The sequence below is a fragment of the Hylaeus anthracinus genome, unplaced genomic scaffold (assembly GCF_026225885.1).
Source record: "Hylaeus anthracinus isolate JK02 unplaced genomic scaffold, UHH_iyHylAnth1.0_haploid 0, whole genome shotgun sequence".
NCBI classification, from domain to species: domain Eukaryota; kingdom Metazoa; phylum Arthropoda; class Insecta; order Hymenoptera; family Colletidae; genus Hylaeus; species Hylaeus anthracinus.
Window position 1 is genome coordinate 9301644 of NW_026533254.1, and position 22521 is coordinate 9324164.

The 22521-nt window shown below is 45.0% G+C and overlaps 1 protein-coding gene across 1 annotated transcript in view; it reads left to right on the forward strand.

Moving 5' to 3' along the window:
- Window positions 1-4925: 4925 nt before the first annotated feature.
- Window positions 4926-22521, forward strand: part of LOC128891813 (CUGBP Elav-like family member 5) — a 406325-nt gene continuing 388729 nt past the window's right edge. Inside the window, exon 1 of the mRNA XM_054151638.1 lies at window positions 4926-5103. Coding sequence (XP_054007613.1) covers window positions 4926-5103 — 178 coding nt within the window. The remainder of the gene's footprint in view (window positions 5104-22521) is intronic.

The following is a 22521-nucleotide window of genomic DNA, read 5'->3' on the forward strand; positions in this document are numbered from 1 at the left end:
CGGTAGGGTTTCTAGGGCATGCGCGAGAGATACCGCCGGGTTATATTTTTTGAGTGTGTTTCCTGGGTAAATGGCGAGGGATGGGGTCTGGGGATAGAGGATGGGCTCGCGAAGATCGGGGTGGCACGTTATACGATATGCCAGGGGTTCCTCGTTCTGGACCATCGCCCACCGACCAGCCACGGCACTGTTTTTAGCCGGGCACTGTCTGGTTGTCGAGTTTTTCAAGCGAGAGTGTTCGTATAAGTGCAATAATTGCGCAATTATTGGTTCTTACAGAGCATAGATTATGGCGACTGGAAGATGGCGTTTTGTCTTTGGTTTGGTAGTGGACTCTTCGATTAGACTGATGTATGTTTTTGTATTCGAGCACTCTTCAGGATTAGGGAATTTGCTGGAAGTATTAGCAGTGGATAGAAAAGTTTATACCTGTAATTTGTACATCAATTACTAAGGAATGATTCCTACTAGACATGTTGGGCTAAAATCCAGTTGGGTCGCCTAGCGAAGAAAGTTGAGAAACGCTGGGCGATACGACAGTGACAACAACATAGAAGATCCTGCGGCAGGGCAACATAAATCCCGCGTGGTTTTTTATTCTACCCCTCGGGTATGTATTTAGGAACGCCGAAAAAGATTGTTGACGTCCAAGGATCGCATGCTCGTCTCGCGTTCTTTAGGATTCGTTGAAATGTTTATCGTCCAGGAGTTAACGATACGAGTGTCCGATACACGGAGGTAGAGAAAGGAAAAGCCTTGATTAATTCTGGCGGGGGAGTAGCTTCCTTTGAAAAACGCTTCCGCTGCATTTCAGCTATCAGGAATCCCCTACATACAGAGAGCATTTTCTTAGCTTCGATTCCTGCGCCGTCGTTTGTACCAAAGGCTCCTGCGATGCTTCTCGTGTACGTACCTAAGAATGGGATCGATCTGGAACGCTTGTTTGTGTTTCTTTTCAACGCTATCGGTCTAATGTTATCTTTGGCCGATACTCCGTTTTTCATGGATCATGTTTTGTACCGTTCGTCGTTCGACGAAAAATTTGTACATTTTTGAGCAATTTCCTCTCGTCATAAATCACGTCGACGTCGTCGAGTTCATCTCCCGCGCTCCTCCGACCTCTGGCTGAACGCCGTTCGCGGTTCCTTATTTTTCGTCTTCCTGGGAACGAAATATGAATTCGAAAAGCCTATATTGGATGGCAAAGTTTCGGCCTCGTGTCAGTACTTTTTGGCCCTTTTTTTGTCATCTTTATCGAATCGTGTAGCTGAGGTAATGTAGGTTGGTTTAATTTTGTTAAATGGAAAGGAAAATTTCATCTCGTCCAGATCGACTGGAAAGAAATAGTTCTTTAATATGTAATTAATTCGCAATTACATTAACCAATTCACTGCTAACAAGACCCTCTAAATTTGCCTGATAGTGAATGGGTAAATGATAAGTTAATTGTAGTATTTCGATGAAATTGATCTTAGACATCCCAGACAAAAGGTGGAAGTGATATTTTGATACACATAAAACTCACCGGTGTTCAGTTTCGGCTTTCGAGTGTTTTCATGTTTCAAAAGTTTCGGGTGCGGCTTAGCAAAACAAAAAGAGAATGAACACGACCGATACAGGAATAAAGTCGGTTTCGAGTCGCGTCGGAGAAGGGAACTGCGCGCGAAATTGGAGGAAAAAAGCGACATGCGCTGTAATCTTGGCTTTTCCGAGAAAGAAATTCGTGTAACGGGTAATTTTTGCATGTTACGGGGGTCAGACTCGTCGACGGCGGTGTTATTAAAGAGGAGAAGCGTTGTACTTTTCATTAAGCAACGAGTACGTTAGAAAATATTAGCGAGAGAAATGTCTGTACCTCGGTGCGCCGTAAGCGTATGAACAAGGCGGCGCTTTGCGTTTTCTAAACGTGAAACCGAGGTCCTCTTCAGTCTCGAGACAAAGAGCGGTTTGTCAGTTTTGTAGGAATGTGCAAACGTAATACTTATACGGCACTCTTGTGCCGGCTGCGCTTTTCCAGCGCACGACGCTGTGTGTTTCTTTTCATCCTTAACCTACATTAACATCGCGGACCGCGTCTTTCCACGGAGGGTGGGTCGATAAGCGTGAACCTCGGCACATATGTTGAAACTAAATTTACAGACACGTATAGCTTATGTTGCTACCGGCGCAGTTAGTACGTCGACCTTCCAAAAATACTATACCAGGGAACTTCGAGTTTAGAGATCAAAAAACTAACTTTGTCCGTTGTCAGTGGGGTACAATGTTTTGATGATTAGGAATCGCTGTTTCGATGTCAAAAGGGTTCTGTTAGGTATTTTGTATTTTATAAAAAGCATACAAGTACATGGAAAAGAAAAAAAATATTACTTGGGGTGGGGGGGGGGGGGGCAACCTCGTTAATTCGCTTGCATCAACAATATATCAGGAAACTATAATTCAATTTTGTAGAAACATTAAAATTCTTAATAAAGTATACGTCAAACATATGCACGAAGACAAAATATCTCGATAATACGATAACTTTGTATATTTTTATCTTGAGAGAATATGACAACTCATAGTTTCATAAAGTACCACGTTCGTTCATGTGGGCTGTGATTGCGAGGAAAATGTCAGAGCTCTGAAATCGAGGGTGTCCTACTGATGACGCGTGCGCGTACACACAGCTGTTTAATCATACGTGTGCGTATGTGCATGAGAGCACAGTGTGATGCGATCGAGTATCGCACAGGGCGATGACTCAGCTCGCCAGCAGCGCTGAGTGGCTTACCTACCCTTTTTGGCTCTGCTCGCAAAAACTAATACTTGCAACTTTCATTTCATTCCACTATAAATGATTCTCTGTATCGCACTTACATATCGTATATATTTTTCATTACATTTTGTAACAATAGACCTTCTTTGTATCGCGTTAAAAGTAATCCAGAGTGAAGAACCAAAACGTTAACAAACATTACCTTCCACGCGAATCACTTTAAACATCGACACGCAATTAGGGGCCTGCATTTTACTCGTCATCAACAAGAGCGAATGTTTCAAGAGTTCGAAGCAGCGAGGAAACCGCATTTAATTTGAGAGTTCCTGAGCTATTTAACAGCTCCTAAGCAGGAACGAGTTTAAGACAGCCATTGCGAGCACTACGGCGTGGATTGTAACTTTGTTTCGCGGAATTGAATTTCCACGCGAATTTAGGTGAATGGGGCAACGGAGGTTAAGGACAATCTATGGAAATGAATGGCGTATCTGCCACGGAGTCGGGCTAATAAAAGAGCGCACAAGACGCGTTTGTGCCCATCGAAGACTGGATAGGGGAACCGTACCCCTCGCCGAGATGGGGTGACGTTGTTGGGGTGGCTCGTAGGAGGGGAAGGGTGCGTGTAATTTCCCGGTGGACGATGGCGTCAGGACGCGTGGTACGGATCAAGCTGAGGGTCGATCAACTACCAGTGTTGTATAGTGTCTCGTGCGCTATGTTGTAGTTCTGTTCTCTCGTGATCGTGAACGTGCTGTACTTGTGATCGTTTAGCTTAGGATATCTATCTTTGTAAAACAATCAAATAAATAACGTATTCTAATATCTAGCCAAATTGTGCCAAAGGATCTGTCTCTGCGTCGCCGTTAAATATCTCCCGAATCTACGACGAGTCCACCAAACACGTCAGCTCGATCAAAAATATAACCGAAAATCGGAGTCGCGAATCGTGATCGGCGAATACGTGTGAAACCTCAGTGTATAAAAGCTAGCGCATAGTCTGTGAATAATCTACATATTTACTCAAACTCTGGAAACGTGTTTGTCTCTGTGAAAGTGGTGTATAGTGATCGGAATCCAAGCATCTCTGTTAGACGTATTTTTCATTGTTCATCCTCTCGTTTGCAATTGCGCGGCATATGTTGCGTACGGATCGGTTATCTTGCCGAGTTTAACAATCGACTGGGAAGCTTTCGTACTCGCTGAATCTGTCAAATCTTTCGACGTCATCCGAGCGTTTGCCGTTGAGATTACCTGCGGATAAAGCAACTGGTGTTGGTGCGCGGAACCGCAGACGTCAACGCGTTTATCGATCGCGGTGAATCGATCAACATTGGCTGCGACTTGTGCAAAAGGTGGCGTCGCCTAATTGATAACAATTCGCGGGAGCTCGGGCACGTGGTCACTCGCGTCTATACTCGATCAATCGCTGGGACGTATGCACGTGGACCTGGTTTCAGCGACGGCACGCACTTAATTTACTCGGGGCAGGAGATATTTTTTTAAAGGCCTCTCTTAATGTGTTTCGAAAGCCATTAATCGTTGCGTGCGAGCGGCATCGCCGACTCCCTCTTCCACCGGCTTCCCTTATTTCACCCTCTTTCTCGTTAAGTATTCGCTTTCCCGTGCACGAGCCGCGTTAGCCGCTTCCCAACCCCCTCTGCACGGTCTTCCTATCTTGCTCTTTCTCTCCCTCCCCGATCCCCCGGCTGCCACGCCACTCTGTTTTCCGTTCCAACGAAGATTACGCTATCGTGTATTTTTTATCGAGCTCCTGATTAAAACCGGACCTCCTCCTCCCGCGCGTCGCGGCGACCCTTCCTCCGCTGCCGGTGGCCGTCGTTCCACGCTTTCGGCAAATAACGCCTCCGTTTCACGGCTCTCGCCACCTCCGATCCCTCTTCTCCCTTTGGCCGGATCGTTGGTTACCCCCGGTGACGACAGTTAACGAGTACGTTCGTGACGCCAACCACCTCCCACCCCTCGCTCCTCACGTGTCAACTGCCCACTGACTTTGCTCGCGATCGTGGTTTATGCGCGCCGCGATAAGTAATCGTCCGGGGTCCCCTCTTTTGTCCGAAAAACACACCGCGCGCGATCGATTTCGCCGCGCGAAACCGCTCCAAGGTCGTTGACGTATTCTACGAGTTGGCACTGAGAGGAGAAACAAAATATGTTGATACCGGTGTCGTCATCGCCGTCATCCAGCAACGGCGACGGGGCCATCAAGCTTTTCGTGGGACAGATACCCCGACATCTGGAGGAGGACGCGCTTAAACCGATGTTCGAGGAGTTCGGCAAGATCTACGAGTTCACCGTGCTCAAGGACAAGTACACTGGGATGCACAAGGGTAAGCGGAGGACGAATTTGCGCGGTTCGAAGCGCGTTAGATTGGTCGACGTTATCGTTACGTGTAGGGGTTAGTCTAACGCGAAACTAACAAAACATAGGTCTTGAATGCTGCTTATTTGTTGGTTATTTAACTATTCGGAAGCGTAAACGAAGACCTCTTTGGCTTTAAAAAAGTGGTACAAGTGGCAAACGTGGTTAATTTCTTTTAGGATTTATAATATCTACAAATATAAATTCCTCGTTTATAAAATGATGTGTTCGACGTAGAAGGAGAGTTGATCGCTCGCGAGAGTAAGAATCCGCGCAACCAATCGGTTAAGCACGCGCGAGTGTCTGGAGTTGGAGAGGAAGATTTAATCGGGCATTCGTTTACGTAAACTCGCTTTGTTGCCCTCGGCTTCTGGAATCTATCCTACCTCCCACGCGTTCAGAAACACCCTGTACATCGTATCGTCGGCGAGAGGTAGCTTTCGAAACGCGACTGAGAGATTAATCAGGATTTATTCTTTTGTCTCACGACGTTGTGTATGACGGCGATTCGCGAGGGATGACGGGGGTGGTACGACGAGAAAGAGAAGCGGGCGAGTTGAAAGAGGGTGGAAAAAGGGTGGAAGGGAGAGGCAAGGGACGCAGAAGAGCGGGCTAAGCCGGTGAAACAATAAATTTCGCGGGCATTCACGTCGATCGCCGAGAGGATGAGCCGACGTCGACGATCGACGGCCTTTGTTGGCCGGCCGTAAGCCTCTCTATCCACCCTCGGTAACCTCTCCTTCTCACCCGAGGGTGGGCAATCTCTTCCTCCTAGCTTCGAACATCGCGGTGCACCAGACGCCAGGCAAACCTGATACAATAGGACAACGTTCGCGAACGTTTCGTGCCGTTTCCGCAGCGGAAACTTGTCCAGGAAACGGGGACTTTAACACTGACGTCACCGGTCACCGTTGGGCGCAGCCTCTTCTTGCAGCGAGTGGTATCTAATGCCGCCACTCGATCCCGGGGGCGCTCGAATTACGATGGGGTCGGTTATACGCGATACCTCCGTATAAACGAAAGAGGGACTAAGGGACAAAAGCTCTCCCCTCCTCCTTGGCCAGGCGGAGAGCTCCTGGTGACGCGGTACTTCACCCCCGGTTGGGATTTTATAAAGGCATTTGGAAAAATGAGACAACGTTCGGGAGAGCCACTCGGATTGTCTTCATGAATTGTGCATCAGATAAAAAGCCTCGGGAGCTGAACGATTTTATTCGAAAGTCCGGCCACGGCTATCGCTTCGTTATTGCAAAAACGGTCTCCATCCGGCGGAAAAATCCTCTGATTGTTTATCGGCCGGTTCGCGCAAATAAATTTTGATCTTTAACCTTTGCGTTCGGGGTAAGTGCAACTCGAAATGGAATACATTTCGTTGATGCGCGATTTAATTACTGGTTCTGTGAGGCTAATTCAAACCTCATCTTACATCTTATAGTTCAATATTTATGATAAGAAGAATATTCGTTTGTAATTAAAGTAAATATTATTTTAATTACAAACGAGTGTTTCATTCTGTTTTATACGATTCTTTCACTGCATCTATCCTCGCTACTTCCATCTATTTATCGTGACTAAATCCTCTCATCTCAATTATTTATTGCAAAGTCATAGAAACGTAGGCGGATTTCTGTTAATAATTTTCCCCGATGTTACATCGCCGACGGTACACTTCGGCGCGTTCGGTTTATTTAATTTCTAGGAAAAAATTGCTTCGATCCACTGGGCCGTCTGCAGTCAGGAATGGCGCCGGACTGGGAGAATGCAAGCATTTTACAATAAATATCCGGCCGATACGCTGCACACAACCCTGGCGCGCCGTTGGGGAGAGCACATTTTTATTTTTGTAGGCATGCGAAATTTATGGTTGACGAATGGCCGTTCGAGTTTTTGCCGGGAAATAGCTCGTTAATCTTTCGAATTATTCTCGCTTCCAACTTCGCCACGCTTCGTGCGTACTCCGAGGATCGCCAATATTTCGCTGCCTCCACGGCTGTATCAAAGATGGATACGTGTAGTTGGTATGAGATCATCTGCACAGATATCCGTCACGCTTATTAAGCTTAATGTTTGCCGTATTAAAGGATCAGATGTTTTAATTTTTACACGTTATACGCGTCGTTTCGATGGTTTTGTTTGAATATTTTCGCGCGAGAGTGGAATCAGATTACGCGCGAACGAAATTTTTATAATTTTTATGATAGACGACGGCATTCGTATAAGCTAGCGAGGAAACGAGTCCATGAAGATATTATATAACAGAGACGTGTTTATAGCGAGGAGTATTTACTTTAATTCGTAAACGTTTTAACGAAAAATTATGTAATTCGATAGAGAGATATTTTCATTTCAATTTTAATTTGAAGTTTAAATACGTGGACAGATATATGATTCAGATATAGGTACATGAAACTTTGATAGAGGACACAACATAAAAGTGTTTTTATCAAATTTTCGTTGTACAAAGAAAATAAAAATGTCATTAATCCCTAGAAACACATCGTCTAATCTAATATTTTCACAATAACATTATTCTCGTTTTATCTTTTTTTTTTGAACAGAAAACGTCATTAGTGAATGAAACAGTCACGTATAAAGCTATTGTGGAACGATTTTCGGGAATCGGGCGGCGACGGTACCTGTAATTTGAAGCTTTCCAGTAAACAAGGACGTATATGTAGATCCACCGCGCGTCCGATGAAACAATTCCGGGGTCACTTTGTCGCAACAAACGAAATCTATTCGTTTGCACTGACATTCGCCATGGCAAATAACGCGGGTTCGCGCACGATTCGTCTCCATACGCGAGACGAGATAATGGTACCGTAGCGTCAGTGGCGATGGACAAAAAGATGACCAGCGTTGGTCAACCACTTACGAGGACTCGTCCTCGTTTCATAATATCGTGGTCAGTCTACGTTGATGGGTATATTAACCCTCCTCTCCTACGGTGGGTCGGATCCGACCTAATCCAATCCTAAAACGCATTTATTTACAAATACGGGGGATTACTCACTAACGAAATCTTCTTTTTCAATAAAAAATTAATTTTCATTGATAACCTTTGGGTGATTTCAGTCTTACTGAATTCAGTCTTCGATCGTAGAAGAGTAGGGTTAAAATACACAGGAATTTCATAAGTCAAACCTCATATCTTCACACTTGTTCTTACCTACGCCGTTAACACAACTTTTTCAACGGAATCCGCGCATTACTTTCAAGAGTCAAAGATCTCCATTCCATACAAAGTACGTTATCGTTTCTTTTTTCGCCGCATAGGTGACGCAACCCCTCGACGCCGCGTTTCCCTTATTTCGCCGTTTCAATACTATACAGCCCACCATTCGTCCACGGTGAAGATCTCATACACGCTCTTTTTGTTTTTTTTTTTCGTTCGGAACGTATACGAAGAGTCAGAGGCGCGGTCACAGGATACAGCTGGGGGGACAGCGTGGCAAAAGCTCGAGTTAGGGAAAGGTAGTGCTCGACGGGGACGAGGCTGCAACCGACACGGCAGTCTTGTAGTTTCGAAACAGCTCTCCAATTTTAATGAGACCCGTCTATTTCTCCGCGATTCTGTCTCCGTGTTACGGCCTGTCTTCGTGTAATTATATTTTGATTCCTCGAGCTGCGCAGCCTCTCCCGCCCTTTCGCCCCCTCCCCTCTCGTCGCCCGTCCCTTGTTGCAGTTTCGAGCCCCAACTTTTCCTCTCTTTCTCGTCCTTTCTCTCCCTTCGTGTCCTCTATCCCTCTTCGTGCTATTATCTTCTAGTCGTGGCCTCTTCGTTTTACTCTCCCCCGCTCCTCGGACGCGGCGGCGGTTGTTGTGAATGCTAATACATCCAGCTCTTGGAGTCTTTCGGCCACCATCGACCGCCTGGATCATGGTGGCCGACCCCCTCGGTCACTTTCCTCTTCTTCGACAGTCGCCCCGACGGTGCTCCTTCCGGCCGCCGACACTCGACCAATTTGTTTTGCCCCGCAGATTGAGTTACAATTCAACGCAGATAGAAAACTACCACCTGGACTACTGTTCGACGGAAACTCGCTTTACGCTGCCTTTATTTCGCCGGGCCGCTCCATTGGCCCCTTACTTCGGCATCCTTACTTAATTAACGAGTCGGTACGATACTTTCTGCTAACTTTTCGTCGTCGACGTTGAAGTACGTTTTTCCTGCGAGTTTCTGTTAACTTTCCAATTATCGACACATCGGCAACCGGAACTTTGGAGACGTGCTCTGATCGTTGATTCGTTGATCTTATATTCTCGCATCATTTTAACCCTTTGCACTCGAGAGGTGACTCTCGGTCACCACCGGGTTTAACGCAGCAAATCAACCAGCAATAACGTTCGTTTAGGTTTAATTCCTTTAGAGCCCGAAGTTTCATAAATAAAATGATTGCTGGTGAAGGAAAGGTGAACTGGTTCTCAAATGTCAAATTAGTTTGCGAATCTTGCGAAGTTAAACCACCCCTGTCTTACTCCATTATAATCCAATTATAATAACCAAAATACAAGCTTGCTCCTGCAATCTAGTAATTTATCTAACTTACATCGCAGATGCGATGCATTCGAAGAACGCAGACCAGTTCGAACTGGCGTTTAACGAGTCCCAAGCTACAATTCACAATCAAACGATATCGAAATGCAACGAACGGTGGAAACGCGCGGCGGTCCTCGACATAATTTAAGCGACGAGCGTATATCATTTTGTCGTTCAATTAAATGCATTAAAATATAAATCTTGATATCGGCGGTGGCCACAGAATAGAACCAAATGAAATCATTTCCTTTCAATTGCAAGCGTTTGTGCAGCAGAGTGGATTTAAAGAGGACGCGTCCATCGATTCGCACATATAGGTATATCGATGCGAGCGATAACTACGAGTTTAACTCTCGCGAGCGGTTTGCTCGTTTCAGCGTATTTAACAGCAGTGTAGCAAAGGGCTCAGCTGTTGGGGTGGTTGGCACATGGGGACCATGGCACACGCCATTACAATGGCAGCCAACCCCGCTACCAGCCTTCCCGCAATCTCTCTCCTCTCTCGACACGAGGTTCACGAGGGCTGCTTGTCTGTTCGTTCCGTTCGTTCCGTTCGTCCGTTGTCCGTCTCTTCGTCTGCATGCACCAGCGTATGTTATCCCACTTTTTTTGCCACAGACCTCTCTACATTCACGCGTCTCTTTCTCCCCCGTTGCGCAGATCGATCGAGTGAACGCATCACCCTCTGCCTCATTGAAGGTCCCTAGGACTCTCAACATTTTGGCGTTCCGATCGATCGCGGAGTAATCACTGTTTGTCCTCGTTGTGATTTCGTCGTTATCGATTTCGTTTTTACTCTTTAGTTATCCGGAGGTGTTTCTGGAATGTTTGGCGAAATTTTGTTAGCGCGCACTGTTAATCGCGTCGAGTGGAAAGATGCATTGGAGCGAGCCAGTGAGTCACAGAAGAGCTCGTACTTCCTCGACTGTGCTGACTTTAGACGATTCGTATATTCCCCGTTCTAGCGTGTTAGCGTTGGTTTTGTAGACGGTTTGGTGATGTATTTTGACCATTCACGGTTCAGATATTTCTCACAGTTCAAGAGTATACAATTTTCGTATTAATTTTCCAGTTGGGTAGCAATAACCGCACAAAAGAGTAGAAGTAAAGCGAAACAGTTGCGCCCTTAAATGAAAGACTCGTCAGGCCACAAACCGAGCACGGTGGCACGACGTCTTGAACGAGGTTATCTTGACAAACGATTCATCGAGAGGAGTTTCCATTAAAATAATGAGCGGGTGTACCGTTTCGGTCTAAACAGGGTGGTAAGAACGCCGAACGCCGAAACACCGAAAGAAAAAGCTGGGAATACCTTGGCAGATTGTAGATCTGCGGAGGGAGTGTATGAGCGCGGGAACACCCTCCTAAGAAGGATTTGTACGATAGAAGGGAGCAAGGCACTGGGGAAATAAGGTAATACCTACGGCTTTGTCTCGATCGAGGGCAAGAAGAGCCCGTCGCTGAGCAAAGGACACCGGGTTGCACCTTATTCCCTTGCAACGATGCACTTTCTCCTTCTTACTTCTCTTCGTCCTTTATTACATCGAAAGGAGAGCACATGGCCCATATGGCTATTGCACCGGTATCAAACTGAAATTACTCTCGCACGGCGAGGGATGGCACGGGGGAAGAAGTTCCAACCGACGTCGAACCCGGCTGCTGGAAAATTCCGGGCCGCCGAACACGAAGAATGGGAATTCCCATCGCGACGGAGGCAGGGGGTAGGACCTCGAGATGGGAAGCATAACCTGCGATGCATTTTCTGCCGTTGTTCCGGCGGACGCGAAATTCTCCGCGAGGCCGCACCGCCGCTGAGATTCATTCGTAGCAGAACAAGAACCGTGAAATTCTTTGGGCAAAAGCCTCCATACAGGATTCGTTCCAGACAAAATATAGAACCGGGGATTCTGTGCTGCGCTTTACACGCCGCGGCCATTTTATCGGAAAAAAAACTAACTAATTACTTCCTCCTTAAATAAGATACCGTTGACGCCCGAAGACAGAATACGGTCTGCGTCGCGAACCTGCTGGGCGGCTGGGGATGTCTGAGCGGGGTTAGTTCAATTATGCCAGACGGCTGATAACGAATACACCCTCAGGAAATTTTAGGTTGTAGGAACAAGTAGTCTTTTTCAGGCGTAGGAACAATAGAAGATTCTATTATGGATGAAATCCTGTTTTTCTCTGTGGACTTAATTCCTATTTGCAGCATCGTTTGCGCCCTCAGGGGTTGTAGTTACGTCGCAGCTACAGTACGGGTCTGGCGTTCCCGAGGTACCCGAGCTATAGGGGGCTAGTGGGCCCTGAAGGACTACTGGCATCCTTAATATGAGGATGTGGCCAGTGTAAAGTAATGAAGTATTTAAGCGAAGGTAAAAATAGAATGTCGAAATAGATTCTATTAAAGTAACATGAAGCGACTCGGTTAAAGTGAGTCGTACGTTCATCGTAAATATAGAGGATCGACCTACTTATTCTTAATGGAATCATTTCTAATAATAAATCCTCTCGTTTCCTTCAGGAAAATTATTATTATTAAAACACGCATAAAATAAGTGAACACAAATAAATAAATGTATAAGGATATCCAGTCAGTCCCATAAATATTCGTACCCTCCATGTCTATTGAAGAAATTCATATATTTATTATAATGAAAAATTCATTTGGTAGTATCAAACCTATTATTTAACTTACTGAACTTTTTCAAAAGACATAGAGGGTACAGACTGTAAGTGCTGACACCGTCACACAAGTCCGTCACAACTCGAGGGATATTGTCATGATCAGTCCAATAGAAAAAACGTTCCAATTCCTAGAAAATGTTGAAACATATCACGACGCAAAGAAACTTGTCGAACCACAGGTCACGTTCATAGCGGGGAAACGAGGTTTTATCGAATGAATTTAACACGATGGGTTACACGAAGCCGGGGCGTATTAACGATTGTTGCGGTTATCAAATCGTTACGCTATCGTGGTAACGAGCAGCCAAAGTTCCGTGCAGAATTTAAGAGCTTCATCGTTTTAGGTTTACATGCGAAGGCGATGCATAGCCGAGGACATGAAGATAATCCAGACGGCGGAAGTATGTCGGTGTTCCGAACCTCACAGCGAAAGCTCCTCTCTCCTGCTTCTTCGTCCTCTCCCCCCCCCCCCATTTTACTCTCTATATATTCACTGTCTAGTTTAGAGCGTGCTCTCCTCCTCCTCTCTCTGGTCTAATGTCTTAATCTTTCGTGTGTGAAGAATTGGGCTGGGTCAAATGAAATTTGCATAGTCGTTACCAGCCCGCCTTTACGAGGGGTTTGTGTTCCGTCGATCCGCCTTAGGCTCTCTTGGCTTCCAGGAAAGAAGACGATCTGCACGATGATCCGTTTGATTGCTGCGGGAAACATTCCCCGTTCTGTATACACCGACTCGCTGTCTCGCGGTAAAAGCCAATCGCGTGCAATATTGAAACAAACGCGTCCAATAAGCGAGAGTAGAATGAGCAGGGCGTCGAAGAACAGAATGTATGGCGGCTGACGGAGATGAGACAGTTGTAAAGTTTTACTCTTTATCTATCCCGTCCACGTATCGCGGACACGGCTCGGTCGGAATTCGATGACACGAAACGGAAATATGGAATATTTATAATAATCGAACACCCCCGTTCGGAACGAAGGGAAAACACTTTGCGCGCCACTTGAACTGTATTTAAATTGTAAATGGCGTCAAGCCGTGGCTCTCGGTCGTCGTTACAAATGCATCGCCGAAGCTACAAGCTCCAGGAACAATATACGGGGGTTACTTGGTAAGTTTACAAGGGTTTACATTCAGGCCAAACGTTCGCGACCCTCCAGTTACTTTCAATTGGTTAAAGTATCTAAGAATTGTTGCAGTGTCCCTGATCGATCTTTAAATAAGCGTCTCCTTCGGATAAGGATCCAAGGCGGTGTATAGGAGGAGGGCCTTGAAGTTGTTGAGGTGTAGAGGAGGAGGAGTGTGGGAATAACGTAGAACGCGTTGGCTAGGTCAGGAAGTTCAGGAGCCACAGAGCCGATAAGGGCTTGCCAGCTATGCCCGTTAACGACTATGTAAATTGACGGGTCTATTTATTCTAGTCGTCGTATCGAGACTCTGTCAGATGAAGACATCGAGGTCCAATTTCTCAGAATCGCGCGCACCTCCTACGGGGAACGATTATGTTAATCTCGCGTTAACCGCTAATTGTTCCGTCTCGCGTCTCGTTCTCAATTTGCGAATCTCGCTCGATTGATATTATCCCAGCGATTTTCTTCTCGTTCCTTCGGGACGCTGACGTCCCTTCCTCCCCTTCTTCTTTCTCCTGGATCGCCGTAATGTACACGCTTCACGTTTGGAACGAAATCGCAAATAAATTTAGGTGGTCGCGAAATTGCTTCTTCGGCGGATACTCGATAAGAGAGTGGGCTATCATAACGCGCTGTCTGACCATTTTATTGCAATGCTAAAGTAGGTATTGATCCGAATCCAGGAGAATCACGAACTAAGGTGCTCGACGAGCACATCGATCCGCCGAGGAGAAAGAGAAGGAGGAGGTGAAGGAGAAAGAGGAGGAGGGTAATCATTTTCCGTGTCCTCCTGCTCCTCCTCCTCTTCCGTCGGTTATCCGAATTGGGTTCGAGGGGGTCTCGTAGCAAAGTTGGGGACTAGGAGAGGACACAAACACCTCCTTTCGGGTGTTGAGAAGGAGAAGGGATCGGTAGGCCCTGGATAGCGAGGAGAGAATTGCTTTCTCTCTCAGTTTGGAATGAGAGGATGCATGAGAGATTGCTCCAGACCGTGGAGAGCGGAGTGAGGGTGCTGCCTTGGGGTTCATTATTCAGGGCTATTGATTTCCATCCACCTCCTACCATCAGCCCGCCCAACACCACCGACTACCAAGAGCAAAAGAGAACGAGGGGAAGAATGAGCGAGATGGGACCAGAAAGAGATTGACGGACGGCCGTTCTCTTTCTTTCCCTGTCTTCCCTCTTCCCTTCCTTTCTCTTGCACTCCTTTTGTGTTGCTCCTCTGGTTGTGTCTTTTGCTCCGCGATTTCTTTTCCTGTACTCAATTTTTCTACTCTGGCCGCATCCGTCTGCATTTTAATCGGCCTGCACTTGCTACCGTGTACTTCGCCTCTAACGAGCTGCAAATTTGTAGTATCAATTTACCAGCCTCCGTGCGACGCAATGCAACCCTTTTTCTGGTTCTTCAGGTGGCCGTGCTGTGCAAAGTATCGCAATATCTGGATGACGTTAACTAAGTGGTTGCGATGGATGCAATCTACTTTCATAGTTTTTTCAGAGTAATACAGAGTGGTCGCGAAGAGAATCGAGGATCTGTGTTAACCTGCGAGTCGCGGTCATAGATATGAAAAGGTCAATCTGCGATGTGAAGTCGTGTGTGAAGATATTACGCTGTGGTACACTATGTGTTGATTTACCTGTTATTGCTATGTGCTTTAGTATCCCATGTTCTACTTCAATATATCTGGCTGCTGTGGGATATGAAATTTCACGGAGAAGGAATCGTCAGCGACCTGGATAGCTTAATTGGTGTTCCGCGTAGAATTGCAGCAATCTACACGTCACACGTTAGCTTAAATCTTGTGTGGGTAGTAGATAAAACGTCTCGAGGTACGGCTTCACAGTTTGGAGAACATCATTAAGGAAGTGGTCCAAGCATGGGAAGAATGAGATCTGAAACCTTTGTCTACTAACCTGAATATTTTTTTTATAAAATCAATATTCTTTCCGTAGCTCGAGTTACTCGATAGGAATAATAGAATTACAGATAATATACAATAATATTTATCGATTTAACGCTAGCGTAAAAGTCCATTCGAAAGTAGAATAATACTATTTAGGCAATAATTGGAATTTTTGTGTAAAAAGCAAAAATGATTTCTTATATAAAACATCACACGAATATCAATGAATATTATTTTACGCGCTCTTGAAATGAAAAATGTTCGACGTTACAAATTACAAAATTTGAAGTAGTTCTTTTGATCTATTGTTGCAGGCTTTTTAAAATTTGCATTTATAATAATAATTAGGGTAGTAAAATTCCGTTCGAAACAATTAATTAAAGCAATGAGAGGACGAACGAATCCGATTGAGCGACTGTTTTTTCCTACGCGATATATTTTATTAATAAGAACGAAATACTCTCCCGTTTATCCATATCCATTTCTACATCCGCAATAATTAAAATTTATTTCGCTTTGTATGGTTTCAAAGTGAATAAATAATAATTACGTCACTGTACGTGAGTACGTAACATTTATTATCGAAATAAACGGAAATATTTTACATTCGTTCGTTGATAATTAAATTAAACGAAACGAACGGTGTAACAAAAGTGAGATCAAGAAGACTGCAAGAGCATACATTTCGCGAACGATATTTTTAAAATTAATCGTTGGCATCTTCTTTTGTAGCGTATCGATTAAGTTTTTTGATGCATATTAATTCCTGCTAATTAATTCAGTGACAGTTGGTTAAAAATCGTTCCTCCCTAATAATATTCTCGATTTTAAACATTTCTTCCTTCAAATGGCGTAGTTTCTCGATCTTTATATTTTGAAGATTTTATTTGGCAATAAAAATTTGATAGTTCTCTGAAATCGAAGATGCGCTATGCGCCACTCGAGATGTCTACGTTGCCAGAACGATTTCTTAATGTACCACTGAAAAAACGACGGTGTGAAAGAGGCCTTAGGCCACAACTTCCATCGAAAGTTTCTGCTCGTAACGACGGTCCGAAGGAACTTGCGAGTTTTCTCTTTGAATCCCTCGCTCGCGGTTTCCCGTCTGAGAGAAATCACCTTAAGGATCATGGGTATCACCGCGGGAGGGATACCGGCACGATCTTTATCGAGCGTTTGAGTTTTTCCAGGAACGTGCAAGAAACTAAGGAGAAACGATGGTAGCCGATGGAAAAAGAAAACCTAATCGACTGCAAGTCATTCATCCCTGTGCGTCGTCGGTTGATTTTAGCGAGATAACGATGTCCTATCAGGGCTTGAAATTGAAAAGTAAGAAACGCGATGGGAACGGTTTTCGTTGAAATCATTTTCGTTCTTTAAATACACGGTTTCGTACGAGGTACGCGTCGGAATTATTATTCTAACGATGATCTATGGAGACAAAGGGTTCTTTTCACGCGTCATTTTGCGTCGCTTTTCAGTCTGTTGCTGCAAATACCGTGAACAATTTCAAACGATCCCGTCCGCCTGTTTCGAGAATAATGGAGTTGTTACGCGGTGTTTGCGTTGAAATCATTTATGACGTTGATCTATTATGACCGGTGAAACCGAAGTACTACGTTGCAGAATATACACCAAGTAAAATTTGTATTATTGTGCAGCTGACTGTAGATCATTTGTCATCGTATTTTATCATTTAGAAAATAGAGAGTAGGAAATAATTTGGGTGCTTTTAATCGAATAAGTCTTGACCCATTCGCATCCCTATTCGTGCGTTTCTGTGAAATAAGATGATAAATGTAGTATCAACGATATGCTATTGTGTACTATATTGTTGTTTGTATTACAAACATATATTGCAAAATTTAAGCAGCATAATACGCGGTACCGATTAAAAAGTAACGAGTGTGTGTAGTTATTGAACGAGTATACGAAACAATGAATCGATCATAATCTATTGTTTCAACAAGAAATTTAACCAAAGCACGTACGAAAATGTACGAATATCGAACGAGTACCAATTTACTACAATGCAAAGTTTCGTCGTAAAATTTCTGTTGCTCCTCAATAGTGCATGGTTCCGCAACAAAGCGTTTACTTTGAGCTCCGGTTCTGTTGCGAATGTTGGCCTTTATTTCTTTCGTTCCGCTGAAAGCGGACGAAAATGTTGCAAATACAATGTGTAGGAATATACGCAACCGTCTATATGTATCCGCATAACGTGTTCTGGCTTATTAAACTGAGGTTTATGTAAGCGTATACTGTAAAGACATTATTCAAGCTACATATTCGTACAAACAAGGACATACTCACATGAGATAATTTTTAATTTAAAAAAGCATAGATACTTCAGTTGTTACTTTTATCAATTCATTCTACTTTTTGTAAGAATCAAACGGAGGAATATTTTTATATCAGAGATTTCTTAAATATTTAAGCAGGTCACTAGAACACACCAGAGATATTGAATTCTGAGGGACAGAGGAGAAGGGACAGAGCTTCCGATAGAGAAGCTAGGAGTATTAATTCCGAAGGTGTGGTGCCAAAGAAAATAGATCCAAATAGAAATCGTGAACTTGGGAATCGTTAGATGACGCAGCTCTCAACTGCTCCGAAACAAAATTTTAGCCTCGCAGAAGCCTCCACGAGTATTAATCTACCACTCGACCCGTTAAAGTTAACTCGAAATTTTCTCGATCCTCGTTCAAACAAGTGTACCAGAAAAGTGCCCACTCCATTATCCAAAGGTCCACATCACCCGAACACTTGGGCCCTCCTCTCTCGTTCGGACCGAATAAACTCCACCATTTTCGCGTTACCGTCGGGGGTGACTTGACACAACACAAATCGCTCATCACCTCGTTGGTTTCATTCGAGCGTGTCCAAGGTCGCGCAACGCGAAACGCCATTAGGTGCAAGCTTCTTCATCGACGGTTAAGCTCGTCCTCCGTTGAACGGTGGAAACGAGTCGAACCGTCAACGTAGGCGGACGGGATGTATATAGGCGACCGGCACAGAGAGGTATACTGGTCGTGTGTCTATAGGGATTGCAGCGCCGCGGGCGCCGGCGCGAAACGCTCGCTCGCGAGACCACCTCCGCGTGGTGGGCTCGTGACGTCAGCTATCCTCAGTGTGCGGAGAGCGACCGCAGTGTACACCAACTCCACGTTTTGGCAAAGAAGGCACAGGCGTCGTTGCTCAGCGAACGAGTTTCCTCATCGTCGTCTAACGGAAACAGCTGAACAGTCGTCACTGTTTATCGCTACGCGACCCACCCCCTCGGTTCTCACGATTGTCCGGGTGTTCAGTGTCGCGGTGAAAGGGGTCGATCAAACTCCACACGAGCTCCAATTAGTGCGTACCCCGAACGTGTCGGAGACGGTCGTGGTCTTGCGAAAACGAGACAGTCAGGCTCATCCCCTTCCTTGATGAGTACGGCAACATCGACAAGAAGAACGGTCGGTAGCCACGCGGTCAACGCTCTCGCAGGCGGTACCAGCATCCTCGAAGACGCTGACATCCACCATAAGGAGCGTTTGCTGCGGAGGTAGCGGAAGGACGATCCTGAAGGGACCGTACTCCCGTGTGGCGATAGTGCTGTTATTGTTATTCTTGTTATCCCTATTCGCCGACACACGTGTCTCGGTGCTCCGAATACTGACTACGCGTCCTAGCGGTTTCGATTTCGGAGTTTTCCACCGCCGCGTCGAAGGGTGGATGTTGTCCAAGTGATCCCTCGGGTTTTTCAAGTGTCTCGCGTAGGCGTCTGCCAAGATCGCGTCGCGACGTCAGGAGAACAGTCCCCGAGACTTGGCGAGTGTTCGTTCCGTCGATGTGATCATCTGCGTGAGATTGACGGCACGTGGATTCGGATCTGATAGGTTCCTAGCTCACGTGGTCGTCGGACTCCAACCGGCAGCGCCTTCGTAGTGGCGGTCTCGCGGCACTCGCTCATGTTCCTTCCGTTCAGCCGGGTCTGAGAGGCGCGATTCGCGGCGAGAATCGCCTGTTTTTGCGCTGTGCTTGTTGAATTTTTATTGTTGTTATCGACCGACATCTACGACCGAACGCAATCGGAGTGTGTATAATCGGTGTGAGTGCGCGAGAAGGGGGAACTACGAACGATTCTTCCGTCCTGCTGTCGAGGATCGCGACGCGCGTGCATCAGTTTCATGTCGCGGATAGGAGGAAAGGGATGACGGTGCATCGTCGTCGCGCTGCAGACACCGTCGAAGAGGACGAAGAGGGCTCGTGAGCTGCGAAGACGACGTTCGAACGCAACCGAACGAGGCGCGAGAAACGTCTCGTGGCTTGTGATTCTTCGTAGGATTCCTGGGATCCGCAAGCACGCGGAATCAAGCAACCAGCGTGGAGCACTCGGCGATCGTGTGGCCGCGCGCCGCGGACCTCTATCATTACCAACCAGGTACAATCTTTTTTTGGAAGGAACAAACGATATCATGGATTACGCATTCTATCGGTATATTGTCTAGAGGAACTCTAGAGGAACTTATCGATAGAGAGGAAAAGGCACTCTAATAGAGAGATTGCGTGGACCGGAGATTTGGAGCAAATGTGGTTCCTCAGGTGTTGTTTCACTATTAATCAGGATTTTGTTTTGGATGAAATGACAATGCTGTCGTGAAGTCGAACTTTTGTAAGTGGGAAGAACTATCTTATATCGTACATTTCCTCAAAGGGCATTTTTTTCTAGCTCCTTGTAGTAGGAATATACTTATTTCACTCTTGAGAGTGCAGTTATCTATCATGAAAACGTGTTTTGTGATTGGAAAGACTATTTCACATCATCCACGTCCCCCAAGGGTATTATTTGTCCTTGTAGTAGGGCCACTACCAATATCACTTCTTCCACGTACTCTTAACTATCAATTATGCGTCTGGTAATCTTAGTCATCATCTAAGAGTCTCCTTCACATCGTGAACGTACCCAAAGAATAGTTTTCCTAGCTCTTCACGGTAGGCGTTTTGCATTCGTCGTTTTGTAATGTCCGAAATATCCCCTTTCGAAGTATCCTTTGGACTCTCTGGCGTCCCTTCGACTAAGAAATAGACTAAGAAATATTCGTACCTTCTATCCTTATTAAAAAAATCTGTCTAAATTAAACGATAGGTTTGATATTTTCAAATAAATGTTTCGCTAAAAATATATATACGAATAAACATTACGCTTGTATGTATTAATAATGAAATATTTACTTGAAAATATCAAACCCGTCGCTTAATTTAAACAAACTTTTGTAATAGATGTAAAAGGTACGAATATTTATGAGACTGACTGTATCACGCCAGGAGATCCTGACCGTCTGCGTCGAAGTCAATGTAAAAAGCAGGGTTCAAAATTGACACGATTCGTATTCCAAGCAGGTCAGGGGATTTTAACGTTCGTCGATCCGTCTGGGTTTTATATCCTGTACGTTGGCAATAAAAGGACAACGGTTTCCAAAAAGATGGCGAAGAAGTTGTTGCGGTATGTCGAGCCATTCTTCAGTGACTAGAGCTGCGAGCTTTCGCCGCTTCGAGGGTGCATTCTTGCACCACCGTTGGCTCTGCCGAGCATATTCCAAGTGTGCTCAATAGGATTCATATCCGGTGACAAAGGGCGTGCTATTTTTCCATGACGTCGCGTGTATCTATCGTTTTTGTACGAGAGGCGTCTTGCGAGAGTCGGGAAAGCAAGTTTGCCGTAGAAATATCGCGAGCTCTCACGGCTATTGTGTAGTCGGGCAATAATAGGATCTCTAAAAATACGGGCGACTATTAAGTATTCACGATGCAGCTGGACCGTTTGGAAATTCTTCCTAAACCGTTAAAATATTAATGGGCCACTTCCGCCGGGGGTAATTCTTCGATATTTACAAAGATAACAGAGCGCAATCGCGATGCGATACTGACGATGCTTTTCGAGGAATTTTGGAAAGCGTACAACGATAACAAGCGTTATCGATTCTATTTTTGCTTGGACCCCCGGGGGAAGTTTCGTGGTGTTTCGTGCTAGATGATGGGGAAACTTGATTTGAAAGATGATGGGAAAGATGACGGATGAAAATCAAATTTTGTGGTTGGAATTAGAATCTAAGTCAGAAATTTAAGACAATACTTTTTGAAGTTGATTACCAACCGCTTAGTCTAATTGCGTGAAGTTGAAAGGGTTAGGTGGTAGGAACCAACAATCGAGGTTCGTGAGAAAGTTCTTGAAACTTTCACGAGTATTTCATACTTTAAAAATGTACCGTTAATACTATCATATATATTGAACGCCCTTCTTTAAAAATGTACATTATACAAATGTCACTTGTCCTATTCTCAAATATAGTTGAATTAGTGTCGTGCTTCGGCTTTAATGGTTGAGTGACTAGACGTCGTAAATAGCTGGAGGATCCAGAGAAACTGGGTATTTTAAAAAACAGTCTGATTCTCTCGAAACGGATAGTGCATGCACGCTAGGAGGACTAACAAATGTTTAAACGGCGTGGTTATACAAATTAACCCATTCGATGTGAATTATGATGCTTTGTCACGGTATGTACATGATTCTCTTCTACTTGTGTCGCACTAAAATTTTTGGACTAATGTACACGAGGAATGGAAAAAAATAGACACATTAATAACTGAGATGAAAGAATATTTAAAATATAAATCGGAAACTAGAGGATCACGATGAATGTTACGAAGCTTTTAAAATTGTTTCTTTCATAAATATTCATACATTTGCAAGTTTCGGCTGCCCTGTTGCATACAAAAGCGAAAATTCTCGAGTCATCGAATGATTCGTGAAAATTGACCTCGCATGAGGTAGGAATTTATTGAGAACCGTGGCCAATCGTTCGTCTAACTCTGGATGCATGACGCATCAGCTGTTATTGAAATTGGTGAAGTTAGAGTCCGAAGCTGAACTCTCGTTTTGCGAACTTGGAAAGAAGCTCCTCCCAAAGTCTGAACTCCGAAATTATAGTCGAAAGAACATCAGCTGGCTCTTCGCGGGGCCACTGAGTCATCTTCGTCATGCTGTTTGGCTACTCTGTCCCTCGTCTCTTTGCTTAAACCAAGTGCACACACTCTGTCATCCAGATGAGCAAACTATCCCAGTGTGAAAGTAAGATTCACGTTT